The 20,001-nt window shown below is 34.0% G+C and overlaps 1 protein-coding gene across 1 annotated transcript in view; it reads left to right on the forward strand.

The window, feature by feature from the left end:
* The window catches only part of CSMD3 (CUB and Sushi multiple domains 3), a 1,491,512-nt gene that overhangs the window by 1,280,602 nt on the left and 190,909 nt on the right, over positions 1 to 20,001 (forward strand). Inside the window, exons 33-36 of the mRNA XM_010863441.1 lie at positions 4,543 to 4,656; positions 5,155 to 5,250; positions 6,817 to 7,020; positions 19,173 to 19,297. Coding sequence (XP_010861743.1) covers positions 4,543 to 4,656; positions 5,155 to 5,250; positions 6,817 to 7,020; positions 19,173 to 19,297 — 539 coding nt within the window. The remainder of the gene's footprint in view (positions 1 to 4,542; positions 4,657 to 5,154; positions 5,251 to 6,816; positions 7,021 to 19,172; positions 19,298 to 20,001) is intronic.

Below are 20,001 nucleotides of genomic sequence, written 5' to 3' on the forward strand. Positions count from 1 at the left end.
GCCCTCGCCCTCTCCCACAGAGTCCAAAAGACTGTTCTATACATCAGTGTCTCTTTTGCTGCCTCACATACAGGGTTATCGTTATCATCTTTCTAAATTCCATATATATGCGTTAGTATACTGTATTGGTGTTTTTCTTTCTGGCTTACTTCACTCTGTATAATCAGCTCCAGTTTCATCCACCTCATTAGAACTGATTCAAATGTATTCTTTTTAATGGCTGAAGAATACTCCATTGTGTATATGTACCACAGCTTTCTTATCCATTCATCTGCTGATGGACATCTAGGTTGCTTCCATGTCCTGGCTATTATAAACAGTGCTGCGATGAACATTGGGGTACATATGTCTCTTTCAATTCTAGTTTCCTTGTTGTGTATGCCCAGCAGTGGGATTGCTGGGTCATAAGGCAGTTCTATTTCCAGTTTTTTAAGGAATCTCCACACTGTTCTCCATAGTGGCTGTACTAGTTTATTCCCACCAACAGTGTAAGAGGGTTCCCTTTTCTCCACACCCTTTCCAGCATTTATTGCTTGTAGACTTTTTCACAGCACAGTCATGACTACTATACAAACCTAAAATAAACATGTTAAATTTTATATTTAAGTCATTAATTAATGAGGGACCTAGTAAAATGTTACAACAGTTCAAGAAAGAATTCAAATAGCAAAATAGATTGATGAATTGATAGAGAGACATTAATAGAATACTGGAATGAATTTACAAACTTGCAAAATTGCTCTGTCCATTGGATAATAATGGATTAAATATGGCAGAAAGTGAAGAGGAACTAAAAAGCCTCTTGATGAAAGTGAAAGAGGAGAGTAAAAAAGTTGGCTTAAAGCTCAACATTCAGAAAACTAAAATCATGGCATCTGGTCCCATTACTTCATGGGAAATAGATGGGTAAACAGCGGAAACAGTGTCAGACTTTGCTTTTTTGGGGCTCCAAAATCACTGCAGATGGTGATTGCAGCCATGAAATTAAAAGACGCTTACTCCTTGGAAGGAAAGTTATGACCAACCTAGATAGCATATTCAAAAGCAGAGACATTACTTTGCCAACAAAGGTCCATCTTTTCAAAGCTATGGTTTTTCCAGTGGTCATGCATGAATGTGAGAGTTGGACTGTGAAGAAAGCTGAGCTCTGAAGAATTGATGCTTTTGAACTGTGGTGTTGGAGAAGACTCTTGAGAGTCTCTTGGACTGCAAGGAGATCCAACCGGTCCATTAAAGGAGATCAGTCCTGGGTGTTCTTTGGAAGGACTGATGCTGAGGCTGAAACTCAAGTACTTTGGCCACCTCATGTGAAGAGTTGACTCATTGGAAAAGACCCTGATGCTGGGAGGGATTGGGGACAGGAGGAGAAGGGAAGGACACAGGATGAGATGGCTGGATGGCATCACCGACTCGATGGACATGAGTTTGGGTAAACTCCGGGAGTTGGTGATGGACAGGGAGGCCTGGCGTGCTGCGATTCATGGGGTCGCAAAGAGTTGGACAGGACTGACTGACTGAACTGAACTTGCATTACACAACAGCCCCCATAAACACAGGTAACACATAATGATATGCTAGAAAATGTCTTGTTAACCAAAACACAACATCCAGTTACCTTTTGGTCCACCTTAAAATCTTTCACATTTTCCTTCCTAGTTTAGCCTGAAATACGCAAAGGGTAAAGGAAGAAAGTGAAAGTGTTAGTTTCTCAGTCTTGTCCAACTCTTTGCCATCCTATAGACTGTAGCCCACCAGGCTGCTCTGTCCTTGGGATTCTCCAGGCAAGAATACTGAAGTGGGTTGCCATTTCCTTCCCCAAGGGATCTTTGCAACCCAGGGATCAAACCCAGGTCTCCCGCATTGCCAGCAGATTCTTTACTATCTGACCCACCAGGGAAGCTGTTGCAAAGAGTACAGCTGGCTATTCAGAACATTTTAGAGTCAAAAGACCTACTGCTATCTGAACATATGAAAACTAAGTAAATTTAGATATTTAGAGGCTGAATAAGTAGACAAACAGAGGGGAAGCCATTTAATTCTTGATACTTTTGACCGAGAAAGGGAGATTTGGTTCACAATTGTAATGCCTCAGTTTAGTAAGCCAATAGTTAACCTGAGACTATGTAGGAAATCAGATCACTATGCAACTGCTCTTGAGTCTTCATATACAAAACACTTATCCAACATGTACCTTAAAATTCACTTTCATATAATGATTCAGTACCCTCTCAAAGTTTTTGCCTGATAAAAACTGTTTTTAAGATTCTATTGACCATATTACTGCAGAGTAAGGTTGCAGTTCAAGAGAAGTAGCTTACTGATTGCTTAATAAAGAAAGATTCAACACTCAACTCTCTCATCTCCTACCCAATCTCATCAGAGAATTACATTAACCACAGACTAATATCTCTCAAAAGAGTAGTTTTCTTTACTTAATATGATGTAAATATGTCATATTACTGACTATGTCATTAAAAGCCATAGTTTCAACATACTCAATTTATAGGTGACACAAAATTATAGTCTACTGTAAAGAAGTAATAATTGAGAATAAGAAGCTTACAAGGAGGAAAAAAGAGGGAGTATTTTTTTCCCTTTTTCCTTAGAAAAAGATCTTGGATCACTGTGTATGTTAGTTGTTTTATATGTTATTTGTAAATACAGTGGTTTGCTTGGAAATTTGGATTATTTGAGATATTTAGATGAGATCAGATCTGTTCAGGGTAGCATGGCCATGGATTATTTGAGATATTTAGGAAGACAGAGTTATTTTGGAGACAGAGATAAAGAATGTTGCATTTTGACATTTTCCCCTAATGACTCCCCATAAACATACAGAGAAAGAATGTTATCTGCCAAGAGTCTTGTTGCACAACCTACTTGACTTAGCAAAGTTCTGATGATTAGACTACCTTGATTTTGATGGGGTAGGTGGTGGAGGGGCACTTGGAAAGACAGTGGCAACATCTGCATTTTAACAGAAACTTTTCAAGATATATTTGAAATCAGATCATCCAAACATCAATCTAAACAAATGCAAAAACAAAACAGAAACTTTCTTAATATTTTTAGGAGTATTTTTGAAATAGCTTTGGATTTGGTAGACCCAAATACGGATTTTTTAAAAATATCTGAACTGAAATTTTTTCATAAGAGTTGTAAACCATTAAAATAATTGGCTACACGTATGTGATTTGATAGAAACATAAATTTGTTTCCATGACATTGAGATAGTGTTTTAAGGAGGATCACTTATGAAATTCAGCCCTCTACAGTTCAGGAATTATCCTAAGTAACAACACTCAATCTGTGCTTATTTTATTTTACCCCACAAAGAACTGGACTGAGATCACCAGCTTATTTTAGTAAGCCAAAAATAAAGACATGTGGCTTTGTTTACAGTATCGTGTGTGTGGGTTCATATGCAAAACTCAGTATGTTTCAAATGAATAAGCCTGCATTCATATGACCACTGTAGGGTAACCATAACCTCGATTTAAGGGGTAAAATATGAAGAACTTTATAAATATTTGTTCAATGTAAGTTTAATTACAATATATGATTTTGAATTTATAAAAGCTGCCTTGCTTTTACATTATTAAATGTTAAAAAAATCATACTCTTTTTAGACCCCTCAATTTTTCTATCCATTAAATGTTTTAAGTATGAATTTTATTACCTATTTCCCTTTTTTAAGACACAAAACACTAGTTGATTTCTACTCTGTAACAGGTTCCTTCTTTTAAGTTATAGTTTAATTATTTTCAGCATGTAAAGTTAATATATTATTAAAGGAAAAGTACAAAATGAAGTAAAAAGAAGGCATATATAAAACTATTGGTAAGTGTGTCAGATCTGTACTTACCACAAACAAGCAATAATTTTGTAAAATTGTATATCTTAATTAAAATATCTTAATTGCCAATAAATGATAAATAATATGTCCTTATTTTGGCAGAAGAAGAACAATAATTTTTTAGGGATCATTTTCAATTTAGAATGTGGATTAAACACTGTACCTTAGAAGTATCTTGCTATATTTTTCTAAACACTATTACTTATAATGGAATAGCATTTTAAAAGCAATCTAAACTGAATCCCCTAAACTAAAACTTTGTCTATCTCATCTAAAAGAGGAAAAAAAAAATTAGAAAAAGAGAAGAGAGTCGCAAAGTGAAAACAATCAAACTACCAATGGAAAAATTAAAAAGTAGTTATTATACATTATTAATTACCAACCTTATGATTTCTGAGCTAAATTAAAAGTTATGCCCATTTAATTTACTTTAAAAGCAATCTTCTTAAAATTTTATTGCATTTAGGTCATGTTCATTACTTTTATGACCTGAAGTACATGTGTTAGGCATATCAACCAATTGGCACACATCCTCTTTTAAAGATAGAAAAAAAAAAGATGACTATTATATTGTAATACTTTGTTCTCTCTCTCCTCCTCTTTCTATTTTTTTTGTTTGTTTGTTTTTTGTTTTCATTTTTGGATGATTGGTGATTTGTTTGCTTCTCCTGGTTCCTGTTGATCAGTGGTGTTTGGCCAGTTTGTATTTTTCCAGACATCACTCCACGATGTTGTTGAGGTGTATGATGGGCCAACTCAGCAATCTTCTCTGTTATCTTCCCTCTCAGGATCCCATTCAGGTATCCTTTACTAGAACTGCCATGCATCAGTTATTGATAAAAGACTGACTTTGATTGGTAATGTAGTGAAAGTTGAGATTTATATCATCCATATTAGAAATAAAGTAAACTGAACATAAAGTCATTACTTTTTTAAAAAAGAATAGAAACGCAACAGTAATTCAGACTCTTGATAAAAATATAACCATTTTCTGGGATTGTAATCAAGTAAATATAGTATTTAGTCACTTTGTCCATGGTGTTTGATGTAATATTTAAAGATTCTTTACAAAATGAGGCAATATTATCAAAATGTAATAAAAGCCTTCCAGTAAAAAAAAAGAAAAGGTTGCAATTGAAGCTGATCCCAAAATAATATATTGTCAGTGGTAGAATATATTAAAGTAATTTAATAGAGCATAGATTGATGTTTTCAAATGACAGTGTAAATTAGTATAATTTGTTAGGTTTACTGAATGAAATTATTTATGATATCTTAGTGTTTGTTTTGTTGAGTAGGAGAATCACTTCCACTGAGTTCAGGTAATCAGATCACAATTCGATTTACTTCAGTTGGACCAATAACAGCTAAGGGATTTCACTTTGTTTATCAAGGTAAGTGACCCTGTAGCATAGAAACACACTAAGGAATGTAATCAGTTTCCATGCTGTGTTCAGAACTGTTGAATGATGAGAGCCTCATAACCATAAAGGACAGATAAAAGTTGTGTGCTTTAAAAAAAAAAATTGTTTTGCATTTTCCCCTTCCCCATTATTAAAGCATTATTACTTTTACCAAAGTAAAAAAAAATCTATTGCTTCCATCATCATTCTCAAGCAAATTTCATGCTTTTCCTTGTTTTTAACATACTGTTTTTAAAACATCTTTTTTTTTTGACAATGCTTCACTCTACATATTCTATTTCCTTATAGTCTAGCACTCTAAGAATGTACAAACTTTTTGTGCTGATGTACTTAGACATGCCAAGGAAATCATTACTCCATTCTAAAATTGTAGTTTCTCATTCTCTTAGGAGAATTCAAACTTTCTTCATGATTATTAAATATTTTTGCACAATTCAAAATTAGTTTACATAGTTTTTCTGTCACTTATAATAGACAAACTTACACATTATATAAAACTAAATTAAGAGCTATCTTCTGAATATTTTATTTGAATTATATATGATCAATGTAGTTATTCTCAAATGTATCTTGAACTTTATTCCAAATAAATTTATAAGCACTTGTGATTTGATATTCTTATTAAACCCTCTTATTCTAATTATAATATTGGCTATAATATTACACTGTTTCATTCTTAATAATAGTCCCTCTGTAACAATGCGTGGTATTATGATTTTTAAAAGGCACTCTAACAAATGAAATTATTTTCACTCAAGTGACATAAGAGGAATCTATTTGGAATTCATCTTATCATTTTTCGGACTATTGTCAAACTCCTTAATCCCATCTGTATGTGTTTTAAAAAGAAAAAACATCCTGTTATCATTCTATCTTTAAAAAAGTCACAATTGAAGAACATACCTAAAAGGAATTTCAGATTTGATATTGTATGGTTATTAAAGTTTCTATTGTTGTTAATCTGTCTGACTTCTATTCTGCTTAGCCTGAACATATTGTCTTCATCAATAGCAAACATGTTTTGAACAACTAAGTTTATGAATATGTTGTGAAATTAATCAAGTGTTTTTGCTTTTTTAAAATCTGTGTTTTTAGGGAGCAAATAGTGTTAAAAAATTGGCATTGCTTTACATAACCTGACATCTGCTTTTTGTATGCTTGGCATTCCAATTTAAAAAGAAAAAAAAAATGTATCTGTTACCATTCCTTAAATTGAAATATCTTTGCTCATGCTACATTGTTATATTTATAAAAGTATGGTAAAACAAAAAACAGAAAGTAACTGATATTGTTTAAAGAATCCAAAATAAAAATGTTTTTAAAGAAAAAATCTTAATGACAATAGCAATATTTATTCATTTTGAATTTATTCATTTCATCATGTATGAAATTTTAAACTTTTATAAATATGTTCAAATTGTTACCTAAAGTTCGAGTTAGTGAAGATTTCTCTGAAATCTGTTTGTATAGTCACATTTTGAAACCTATATTTCTCTACCAAACATGAAATTAAAATCCACAATTATTTGTACGCAGCTGTTCCTAGAACAAGTTCCACACAATGCAGTTCTGTACCTGAACCAAGGTTTGGAAGAAGGATTGGCAATGAATTTGCAGTTGGTTCATTGGTTCTTTTTGAATGTAACCCAGGATATATTCTCCATGGATCCATTGCAATTAGGTGTGATACAGTGCCGAATTCTTTGGCCCAATGGAATGATTCCTTACCTACCTGTATTGGTAAGTTTATAAATTTGTATGTTTCATGTTGTACATATTGTATATCAAAATTAGTTATCTTACATCTGTCAATATTTAATACTTTATTTGTTATGATGTATCTAAGTATGGAAATTACAGTGGCTATTTGATGCAATTGAGGTGTGATGTAATCAATGAAAATATACATACATATTTCCAATAACACAGAATTGGAATGCTATTAATATGGCATTATTAGACATCACCATCCTTTAAAATAAACACTTTTCATTTTTAAAATTTATGCAAAGATGTCTATGCCAACATATAAGGAATTTACTTATCTTTTAAAGATCACAGAGATTGATTTTTCTGCATATTTTTTATCAGCAAAGAAATTAGAAAATACACATTAATACATTTTTTGTTTCCTTTTCTCTGTTAGTTACGTGCATGCATGCTTAGTCACTTAAGTTATACTGACTCTTTGAGATCTCATGGACCATAGCCCACCAGGCTCCTCTGTCCAGGAAGCTCTCCAAGCAATAACACTGGAGTGGGTTGCCATGCTGTCCTCCAGGGGATTTTCCCTGGGATTTTCTCAGGGATCGAACCTGCATCTCTTTTCCACAGAGCCACCAGAGAAGCCCCATTTAAGTTATATATATGTTATAAAAATATAAAATAAGAAATTTTCCCAGTCTTTCACAGATATAAGTGGAAAAACTTTAAATGGGTAGATGGCAATAGGATTAGTCAAATCTCATTATTTGAAACTATTTTTGTAATGTTATATCCAGGGCCTCTGAGGTGGCACTAGTGGTCAAGAACCGTCTGCCAATTCAGGAGACATAAGAGATGTGGGTTTGAACCCTGAGTCAAGAAGACCGTCTGGAGAAGGAAATGGCAACCCAGTCCTCTCTTCCCACCTTTAAAATCCCATGGACAGATATGCCTGGCAGACTGCAGTCCATGGGGTTAAATCAGATATGACTGAGGACTGAGCACACAACACACATATACAGTTTATATTGATAAACAAAATGCAAGCTTTATAAACTTAGCTCTGCTAAGTTATTTGAAGCAGTTAAAACATTTTCTAAACAATAAAAATATCAATAGTTTAGAATCTTATCATATTTCAGGATCATTACAATGACTTTTGGATCCTGTAGAATTCCATGGATGTTGAAAATGTAGACTGTAGTGAAGTTGCTTTCTTCTCTGTTCTAAGAGCATGTCTGGAAATTAAGTTTTTTAATTACATATTGTAAAACTAAAAGAAGAATAGTAAAGCTTAATCTCAGGTTAAGAAATAATTCTAATGAGTTCTTCCTCATTAAAGTTTTATTAGCATGAGATTTGGAAAATGAGAGGAAGGTTTTTTTTAAATAAAAGATAAGTAAAATTTTGTTTTTATTTTAATAATCTCAATTCCCTACTTTGTGATAGAGAAGATATGCGTGTATATATAAACAATATAGCATGTACATTTATAAATATATAAAATCTATTTTTAATAACACATCCTGCCATACCTGAAAAGAAATTTTAAGTAGTTTTTATTTTTAACATTTAAAAACATATTTTACCATATTTTAACAGAGATTAATGTAATGTTAGTTCATACTTAATTAGAATAATGTATTTTAAACAGATTTTAATTGAAATGATATGGAAGTTACACTCATTTCTACTGAGGAAGGAGTAAAGATAAAGTTTGGTGATATGCATTTATATAACACATACTGCATATAGGACAAAACTGCTTTAAATCTTTTTCAAATGAGAACATCATTAATATTTGTGCTTGGGAAATGTGCGAATTAGGATTATCATAAATTAAAAAAATAAAACGGAGTGGTACAAATTGGGCCTATCATAAACAAAAATGTAGGATCTAAGTTTCTATAGGAACTTGATATCACCACTCCCTCAAACAAATATATCTTGCATATTTCACAGAGTATTTTTCTTACAACAAAAAATCTAATTCTTCCTTATACAGTAAATGGAATGGGAACTGTTCTTTTATTTTTCTTTTATTTGTTGAAAACCACATACAGAAAGTAATTTTAAACACTGGAAAGCTATAAATGACTCCTCAACTTTCTTCTCTTTCAACTAAATAACCAGTTTCTAGTATGATTTAACACTTCCCATTTGCCAGGTTTCATTCTGAATAATTTAGCAATAAACACATATTTAATTAACTTCTTACAGCAAACCTATGGAGAAGTTACTCTCAGAATTTACAGATGAATAAACTGAGTCTTAGAGAGGTAAAACAGTTTTCTTTAAAAGGGACACAGCCTAATAAGTAGTACCATAGGAGCAGGATTTGAAAATATTTTCTGATTCCATACTTCAATGTGCATGATAGAAAAGTTTTTTCCTTTTTGTTTTGACTGATAAGCTAATTTCCTAATTCAAATTCTATATCTTTTTTATAATGTGGAATTTCTTAACCTGTTAAAGTATATTTTTGACAATCAGCAAGCAAAGGAGAAGAAATCATTTGCACTTAATGTCTCTCTTCTTTTGCACCTAGCATAGAGCTATGGTTAATGGGACAAAAAGATCTTTATATACTTTTCTACTCTCATAAGAGAAAATAGATAATGCTCTTCCTTATGACCACACTATATGTTGAGTTCATAGCCTTATAAAATGTGAATAAATTAATTATCCTAAAAGATTATGAGCTGAGAGAAATGTTCCTTTATGTCTAGGCCAAAATTAGTCATACAATATGCATAAATCAGAAATTACATTGCTCCAATTCAGTTTAATAATTGAAGGAAGACAAAAGATAATAAATCTCTTTAGCCTTACAGTGGATTTTTAAATATTGCTTTCTAAATATCAGGAATCAATCATTATTTCTGCCTCACTTTTCTCAGTAATTATTTATATCATTTCTCTGTAACTTTTAGTTTCTTTATGTACATAGTGATAGAAAATATTAATACCATACAATGGAAGATAATGAATGAGTAGCTGTCTTCCTTTCATTTCATATATATTATGAAAATTCCCTCAAGACAATTATAAAAGCAGATTGATAAAGAGACTTATGGAAAGGTATAAACTAGCTCATTAATCTTTAAATATTATTGAAAACATTCATTTGTCCATTTAGAGTGTTCAAAGAACCAACATATGCACAACAGTGTCCTAATTAATAGAAAAAAAAATTGTAAGAAATCATAAAAAACTGAATAAAGTCTTCATAACTGGGAGCTGTAGTAGATTCTCAGTATAAGGATCAATTGAGTCTTGGGTAGTAATAGGCTTTGACTTTAACACTAAATTGTGGTGAATTACTACATGAGTCTGAAAATTTTTGCATAATCTCTGATTCTCAATTCCCATATCAAGAAAACAGGGAAGTTATAGATTTATTGTGACTATTACATATTTTAAAGCCTTGGCAAAGTTCTTAGACTCACGTAAGTACTCAAAAATTAAGTTGTTTTTGTGCTTTCCAAATTCTCCACCATAAAGTCAGAACTTACAACTTCAATTCTAAAAGTATTGGATCTCAAATAAAGAACTTCTATGTAGTATTCATAAAGGATTTGATATTATTGATTTTAATCTGTTGATATGTAGTTTTAATAACACTTTAAAATTATTATATGTAAAGATTATCTTCTGCTGAAGATTTTTGCATCTTGGAAAGGTCTAAAAGCATGGGCTTCTATTAGTTTTTCTAATTCTGATAATTTAGTTCCTTAAAAGCGAGATTTTTTTTCTCACTTAAAAATTTTCAGAAAGGCTTTAGGGAAATATAATGCCAATTTTCTTGAGGATAATAGTAATTATTAGAATATTCTATTTAGGGGTTGTGAAATTTCTTTCCATCAATTTATAAATTTAAGGGCAGTTGATTTAAAAGGAGCAGACTTATAACAATAGACATATATTCATGATTTGCTTTGGTTTCAGTGTTTGTCTAAAATAAAAAATAAACTTGAAATTAAAATAATGATTACCATTATTCTAATTGGTTGAAAAATATATGTTTAATCAAAGTTTGAACATTACATTATCCAAAATATTATATTTTATTTTGTCCATGAAGGTATGATGATAATGTTAGAAAGAGGAAAGAGATAAAAGGGAGAAATGAGCTGAAATTAAAGAAGGAAGAAAAAAAAATGTAACAATAGTTTAGGAAGAGGAGAGGGAAATAAGAAAAAAATAAAATATTCTATGTGACGGAAAACAGAGAAAAAGAACTGTACACTGTAAACATTTTTGTTTAAAGCAGAAGAAAACCCCTATTCTACATGATTATCGCAAAGCTTTTCCATATGTCAAATGTGTCAGTTGATGAATCTTGGTGTTTTTGCCATAAGAAATAAGAATCCATGTAAAGAACAAGATCAGGCCATTTGACTATAAATTCATTTCAACAAGTGCAGAAGCTTCTACCAAGCATTAAAGCCTTTGAAAGTCTTTGAGACCTTGCCATGGCTGACATGCAACATCAGGAGTAAATGCTAACAGTCTGTCATCCCTAGCCTAGATGCATTCAGCCTCACTTTTTACTTTTAAGGCGAAAAGATGAGGGACTCAGGAGCCATTACATACTCTCTGTCAAAAGTCCATTTCTCTCTAGATACCTGGGCTTTTTGAGAAACATGAGAGTGCATCTATGGTGGGTGTTTAAACATAAAACACACTACGTTTTATGTTGCATTGGTTTGAAAGCGCATACTCAGAGATAGAAAATTTTATCAGATGGCTTCTGTTTCCTGACAAGATAACACGAAAAGGGCATATTACTTTATATCACTTAAAAAAGTAATGTATACTTTGTAGAAGAGGTATAAATCCAGAAAACTGAATGGGATTTGTATGAGACAAGAACTAGATTCTAAATGACAGTTGGATGATAGCTCACTTTAGGTTTTACCATTTGATCCCACTGCTAGTCTTTACATAAATGAAAATATACTTTGCATTTCTATTTTTAGCTATAAATTTTTTAGTTTTAAATGTTATGAATAAAAATGATAATGTCTTTAAGTATTCAAAAATTCAGAAAAAGAGAAGGCTTGGTGTCTTAATTCAAATATGAGTCAAATGCAGAGTTATCTTAGGTTGATATTAAAGAATTATCTGTAATTTGTGTTCATCAACCCACTCCAGTATTCTTGCCTGGAAAATCCCATGGACTACTGTCCATGGGGTCGCAAAGAGTCGGACATGACTGAGCGACTTCACTTCAGTTTCTGTTATTTGGATAAAATTCTAACTGCTTCAAAGTCTTTGAGCTTTCTATTTTTTATCCTTGGAAAATCATCCCCAAGATACCTTTTGGGCTTACTGCATTGCTTCATTTCAGTTTTCACCTGAATATCTTCCTTGACCATCCTATCTAAAGTAATTTTCTTCTACTCATCCTCCATTTGTTCTTTATATCTTTATTCTGTTTTTGTTTGTTTGTTTGTTTGTTTTTAAGCAACAACCATTCACCAGATTATATATAGTTAGGATGCTTCTCTGGAGAAGGCAATGGAAACCCACTCTAGTACTTTTACCTGGAAAATCCCATGGATGGAGGAGCCTGGTAGGCTGCAGTCCATGGGGTTGCTAAGAGTCAGACACGACTGAGCGACTTCACTATCACATTTCACTTTCATGCACTGGAGAAGGAAATGGTAATCCACTCCAGTATTCTTGCCTGGAGAATCCCAGGGACAGAGGAACCTGGTGGGCTGCCATCTGTGGGGTCACACAGAGTTGGATACGACTGAAGCAACTTAGCAGCAGCAGCAGGATGCTTCTCTAATCTTTCTTGCCCTCCTCTTCCTGTCACTATATTCTATTTTTTGCTCAACCAAAAGAGGATGTGGCATACAAGAGGTTTTCAATAAACATTTGTTCAATGAATGGATTTTAGCAGATAAGTTTGATAATTTCATAAATTTTTATAGAGATAGAACAACTGACCAACTTCGCAAGTCCAGGACCTATGCTTTTGCAACCTCAGGCTTTCACTGCATGGTGATATTCTTGCTCAGTTTGCTTGCTTAGACCTTTACAAGCCATCTTGAAACTACAAGACACTTGAGAATCCATAGAAGGAGGCATAGGTAAAACATACACAGTAGATTTTCATAGTGTATAGGTAATTTTATTCTGAGAAAGAACAAATTCTCTGTATTTTACAGTTTAATTATAATGTTTGTTAATCTATTACAGAGTATTATACATAATGATTTTATTTCCCTTCCCTTCACTGGTTCAATGAATACTCAGTTGATAGCTTAGGCTAAATGAGCATCCAACAATTGAAACCAAATAAAAGCAGTGACCTACATTTCTAGTGAATTCCATCTCAAATATAATTGTTTGAGTTTCACAGTTCTTATTACTGCTATCAACACTTTTATTTTTTTTTCTGTCAAAGTAGAACTAGATAAAATGTTCATTAATTTTTTAGAAAATGTTGATATATTGAAATTAAATGGTTGTCTCGAAAGCAGCCCCATTAGACATGATATGCAAATTGTACTTATAGTTAAAATGGTCAGATACTGAATTAGGTAATTCACAAATTTAACTAACCTGTATAAGAAAACAATATTTAATATTCTTGTGCAAATCTGTGTCATCAAGTAGTTCTTAGGTAAATTATAAAGCACAATAATGTTTTTATAAGAATGTTGGACTTTCAGAGGTAAACTTGATAAACTTGCTGAAGACTGAACTTTATCTTCTAAATTTGACCTTACTACACTTCAGATTTCTTAAAATTTTTAGTCTCTGAAAACCCAAAATTCTCTTCTCTCTGAGATTCTGTGATTTGAAAAAGCCCCTGTAGCCACTAATAGCTCTGACAATATATGGCCTTAGGCATAAGTATTTCTGTTAGTGGGAGGTATCTTTTGAAAAGCTCCTGAACATGCCACTTAACTCCCTTCGGAAGAAGTGTTTAATTAGCTGCTTATCCCATCACTCTTATCAAGCTTTGTTTTTTTCAAGTCCTTTAGCAACCCAGAAAGAACTATTTTTACTTATATTGGATCCATGGCAACACTTGTCCACACTGTCTTTTTTCAGTGGAAAGAAACAGATGAAGAAATACATATAGTATCTGAATCTTCATTCATTGATTCACTCATCCATTCAATCATGAAAAAGTTATTAAATATAATAATGAATAGCACTGACTACTATTTGTATGAAGTGCTATTAAGCATTATCTCATTTAATATTGACACCAACACCAGGAGGTAGATAAGAATATTCTCTCTTTTATAGATAGATAGTGAAACCCCTATGGTTTAGAGACAAAAAAAAGAATTAATATTTGTACCCAAGCTGCTTGATTCTAAAATCTGTTTTCTTAATCTGTATGTTATATTGAATAATACTGATTAGAAGATATTAAAAATATACAATACATTCTTTTTAAAATAGAAAAGAAATACTAGGAAAAGTAATATAAAAGAATATAAAACTTTGTAAAACATTATTGTGTGGTAATGCACATCTGGGAACACACTTATAATGTATTTTCTTGGGAAAAATAAAAACAAGTGAAATAGAATTAAATATGGCTTCTTTAGAAAAATACTAGTAGAAACGAATGATACGGGAATGGTAAAGAGTAACTTTACATAATCATAAGATTTATACAGATAGGCAGTCACTCAGTAATTTATTTAACAAGCATTTATTTAGTTTACCAAGTATTAGAGAGATCTTTTCAAGAAAATTGGAGATATCAAGGGAATATTTCATATAAGGATGGGTACAATAAAGGCCAGAAATCATAAGGACTTAACAGAAGCAAAAGAGATTAAGAAGAGGTAGCAAGAATACACAGAAGAACTGTACAAAAAAGGTCTTAATGACTTGGATAAACATGATAATGTGGTCACTCACCTAGAGTCAGACATCGTGGAGTATAATGTCAAGTGGGCCTTAGGAAGCATTACTACAAACAAAGCTAGTGGTGATAGAATTCCAGGTGACCTATTTAAATATTTAAAAGATGATGCTGTTAAAGTGCTGCACTCAATATGTCCAAACTTGGAAAACTCAATGTGACCACAGGACTGGAAAAAGTTAGTTTTCATTCCAATCCCAAAAAAGGACAATGACAAAGAATGTTCAACTACTCTGCAATTGCACTCATTTCACATGCTAGCCAACAGTGCTCAAAATCCTTCAAGCTAGGCTTCAGCAGCACATGAACTGAAAATTTCCAGATGTACAAGCTGGGTTTAGAAAAGGGCAAAGAACCAGAGATCAAATTGCTAACATTTGTTGGATCATAGAGAAAGAAACAGAATTCCGGATAAATATCTGCTTCCTTGACTACACTAAAGTCTTTGACTGTGGATAACAGCCAACTGTGGACAATTCTTTGAGTTGAGAATGCCAGACCACCTTACCTGTCTCCTGAGAAACCTGTATGCAAGTCAAGAAGCAACAGTTAAGACCAGACATGGAACAACTGAGTGGTTCAAAATTGGGAATGGAGTATATCAAGGTTATATATTGTCACCCTGCTTATTTAACTTATATGCAGAGTACATCATGCAAAATGCTGGGTTAGATGAATCACAAGTTGAAATCAAGATTGCTAGGAGAGCTATCAACAACCTCAAGCATTCCAACTCTGTGCAACCCCATGGACTGTAACCCGCCAGGTTTCTCTGTCCATGGAGATTCTCCAGGCAAGAATACTGAAGTGGGTTGCCATGCGCTTCTCCAGGGGATCTTACCAACCCAGGGATCAAACCCAGGTCTCCTGCATTGCAGGCAGATTGTTTACTTCAGAGCCACTAAAGAAGCCCAAACATACAGAAGATACCATTCTAGTGGCAGAAAGGTAAGAGGAGCTAAAGAGTCTTCTGATGATAGTGAAAGATAAGAGTGAAAAAGCTGGCTTTAAACTTAACATTCAAAAAACTAAAATCATGGCATCCGGTGCCATCACTTCATGGCTAAAAGTTGAGAAAAAATGTAGAAACAGTCACAGACTTTATTTTCTTGGGCTCCAAAATCACATGATGATGACTGCAGCCATGAAATTAAAAGATGCTTCCTCCTTGGAAGGAAAGCTATGACAAACCTAGACAGTGTATTAAAAAGCAGAGACGAAGTCCGTATACTCTGAGGTATGGTTTTTGCAGTAGTCATATATGGATAGACCATAAAAAAGAATGAGCACCAAAGAATTGATGCTTTCAAACTGTGGTGCTGGAGAAAACTCTTGAGAGTCCCTTGGACAGCCAGGAAATCAAACCAGTCAATCCTAAAGGAAATCAACCCTGAATATTCATTGGAACAACTGAAACTCCAATACTTTGGTCACCTGATGTGAACAGTCGACTCATTGGAAAAGACCCTGATCCTGGGAAAGATGGGAGACAGGAGGAGAAGGGGACGAAGAGGATGAGATGATTGGATAGCATCATTGACTCAAAGGGCATGAGTTTGAGCATACTCCGGGAGATAACGAAGGACAGGGAAGCCTGGCATGCTGCAGTGCACAGAGTTGCAAAGAGTCTGACACGACTTAGCGTCTGAACAATAACAACAAAGTGCCAGGCGCTATTCTAGGCATTGGCCGCATAGCTCTGAGTAAGAGGATAAGGTCTCTGCCCTTAGGGAGTTTACTTTTATTTCAGATAATGGTAAATGCTATGGAGCAAAAGAAAGCAGAGGCTGGAGATTAGAGGAAGACATCCAGAGCATGCTGCTGTTTTAAATCCAAATGAGATGAATGAAGAGGGGTGGGATATATGAAAGTCAAAGAGGTAAGCAAGCCACAACAATAATCTCAGGTGTCAAGAAAAGAGTGAATGATGGCAAAAATGACAGAAGAATTGGGAGAGGCAGAGCAGAGGCCAAGTCATAGAGTGCCTCAAAGGCTGGAACAATTAGAATTTTTCTAAGTTGTGGAAATTCACTGACCTATAGAAGATACGATCTCAGTTTCTGGAAAATCACTATGGCTAATGTAAGGGATGGGGGTGGTATAGAAGCAATAAGACTGAATAGAAGCCTATTGCGGAAGTGAAGGGGAAACTTAATGTTGATTTAGATTCGCAGATCATGATCAGTGATGAGAACTGGTAAACTTTCGGATATATTTTTAAAATAGAATTGACATAGTTTGCTGATAGGCTGAATATAGATGTACATGTGAATTTGAAAAGAAAGATGAATTGAGTTCTAGATTTTTGGCTTAAGAATTAGGCGGTAACATTTACTGAGAAGGCAAATAATATAGATCAGGGAGAATTTAAAAAATCTTGATATGGACGTATGAATTTTGAGATATTGAGTTGACATATTATTGTATAACTCTGGGTAGAAGTTATGGCTAGAGATAAATGTTTAGTAATCATAGTATATGGCTTCCCTGGTGCCTCAGACAATAAAGAATCTGCCTGCAATGCCAGAAACCTGGGTTTGATCCCTGGGCCGAGAAGATCCCATGGAAAAGGAAACGGCTACCCACTCTAGTTTTCTTGCCTGGAGAATCCCCACAGACGGAGGAGCCTGGCAGGCTACAGTACATGGGGTTGCAAAGAGTTAGACACTACTGAGCGACTAACACTGGAGTCATAGTATATAGATGACACGGTAATAGATGCCATTACAGAAGAGCAGTGGTTAAAAAGAGATGAGAAGATGGTGTAGGTCACAGAGAGCTAGCATTTGAATTGAAAGGATCAGACGGAGGATGAGCTAAAATTTTCTTTATCACACTGATTTAAAAGTTTGAAAATGTAAAAAGTTTGTAGCATTCTTTTGAGCAATTACCCTAGATTTTTTGCACTCAGTTTTAGAAGTGACACAAAGTTGTATAATTACCTTTAAAAATTATTACAAAAATATTTTCTGATATTTCATCATTAGAGCCAGATTAGGACACATGTCCAAGGATCATAGTGCCATTAGAACATAAAATAACAATAGTTGTAGCAAAAGAAAATATAATTTACTGACTTCTTACTATGTTTCAAGCAGTGTGTAAGCTTCTTTATGTGCATTGTTATCGTTTAGTTGCTAAGTAGTAACTGAATCTTTTGAGACTCCTCTGTCCATGGGATTTCTCAGGCAAGAATACTGGAGTGAGTTGCCATTTTCTTCTCCAGGGGTTATTCCTGACCCAGGCTTTGAACCTGTTTCTCTTGCACTGGCAGATGGATTCTTTACCACTGGGCCCCAGAGAAGCCCCTTTATGTAGATTATAATATCTATTTACTTTCCACAAAAGCCCCTTGGAAACAATTGCATTATCTTTTAATAAAGCATCTGAGTTTCACAGAATTCAAGGACATGTCCAACATCACACAGTATTTAAAACTGTAAGTTTTGTCATTCCCAGAGTCAATCTGATACTACCAGCAGTGTAAGAATTTTGCTTTAAGATTGGTATCTTTAAAAAATTTTAAAAGTCTTTATTGTCTTTAGAGCAAGTCTCCGTACGTATTCTTTCTTTAGTAGTTGTACCGGCAGTAACCAGACTGTCTCCATATTGAGTATTTTCTTTACACTGAATAACATGAATGTGGAGCCAAACTACCAGTATTCAAACTCCAGTTTCATCTCTGACTATGTGATCTTGAGAAAGTTAAACTGTTACTGCTTCCATTTCCTCAGCTGTAAAATGAGGAGGATACTTATTCGTATATTGTTGGATTGTTGGGAAGGTTTAATAAGATAAAGTATGTAAAAGTGTTTAGAAGAGTACTGGTATATAGGCTCCATATAAATGTTATAATCATAACATAATTGTAATCATCATCATTATTACTCTGAAAGGGATTTTATTACTACTCAAAAGATACATGAAGAGAAAAAAATATAAAATAATTATTCAAAAATTCTTTATGTATGTATGAACAATGTTTAACTTGTGCCAATGAACATTTTAGTAATATACAAATAATATGCTATTATTGAGTTAATTATGGAATGACTTTCGATATGCTATCGCCAGGTTATCCTTTAATATCTAGTTCTTTTTTGTGTGCTATAGGAAGTTTTTGTGCTATAGGAAGACAATTTTCATGGTTCTTTTGAGTTTTAAAGCATAATATGATTTGATTATGTTTGCAAGTCTAGTATCTATGTTATTGCTGACCTTTTCCTTATTTTAATCTTTTGCGTTACAATTAACTTCCTCTCATGGATTGTTTTACTTTCAGTGCCCTGTGGTGGAATTTTAACTAAGCGCAAAGGGACTATTTTGTCTCCTGGATACCCTGAGCCTTATGACAACAATCTGAATTGTGTATGGAAGATCACAGTGCCAGAGGGAGCTGGCATTCAAGTAAGAATATTTAAATTTTTCTTCTTTTCATTGTATATTTGAAGTTAATCTTTTCAGAGATGACAGGACACATGTAATTTCGAGAATTTCAGCCAGTGCTTTTGACTTGCATGGCTGAATTTAAAAAAAGATGTGCGTGTTCAGTCACTCAGTTGAGTCCGATCCTTTGTGACCCTGTGGACTGTAGCCCGCTAGGGTCCTCTGTCCATGGAATTTTCCAGGCAAGAATACTGGATTGGGTTGCCATTTCCTCCTGCAGGGTATCTTCCTGACCCAGAGATTGAAACCACATCCCCTGTGTCTCCTGCATTGCAGGTGGATTCTTTACCTGCTGAGTCATCAGAAAAGCCGTAAAGAAAGACTCTTACCATTATTTTTTTTCACCTGCTGCTGCTGCTGCTGCTAAATAGATTCAGTCGTATCCAACTCTGTGGGACCCCATATACGGCAGCCCACCAGGCTCCTCTGTCCCTGGGATTCTCCAGGCAAGAATACTAGAAAGTGAAAGTGAAGTCACTCAGTCATGTCCCACTCTTTGCGACTCCGTGGACTGTAGCCCACGAGGCTCCTCCGTCCATGGGATTCTCCAGGCAAGAATAATGGAGTGGGTTGCCATTTCCTTCTCCAGGGTAATCTTCCCAACCCAGGGATCGAACCCAGGTCTCCCGCATTGCGGGCCGAAGTTTTAACCTCTGAGCTACCAG

Source organism: Bison bison, unplaced genomic scaffold, assembly GCF_000754665.1.
Source record: "Bison bison bison isolate TAMUID 2011002044 unplaced genomic scaffold, Bison_UMD1.0 scf7180017864491, whole genome shotgun sequence".
In the NCBI taxonomy this organism is placed as follows: domain Eukaryota; kingdom Metazoa; phylum Chordata; class Mammalia; order Artiodactyla; family Bovidae; genus Bison; species Bison bison.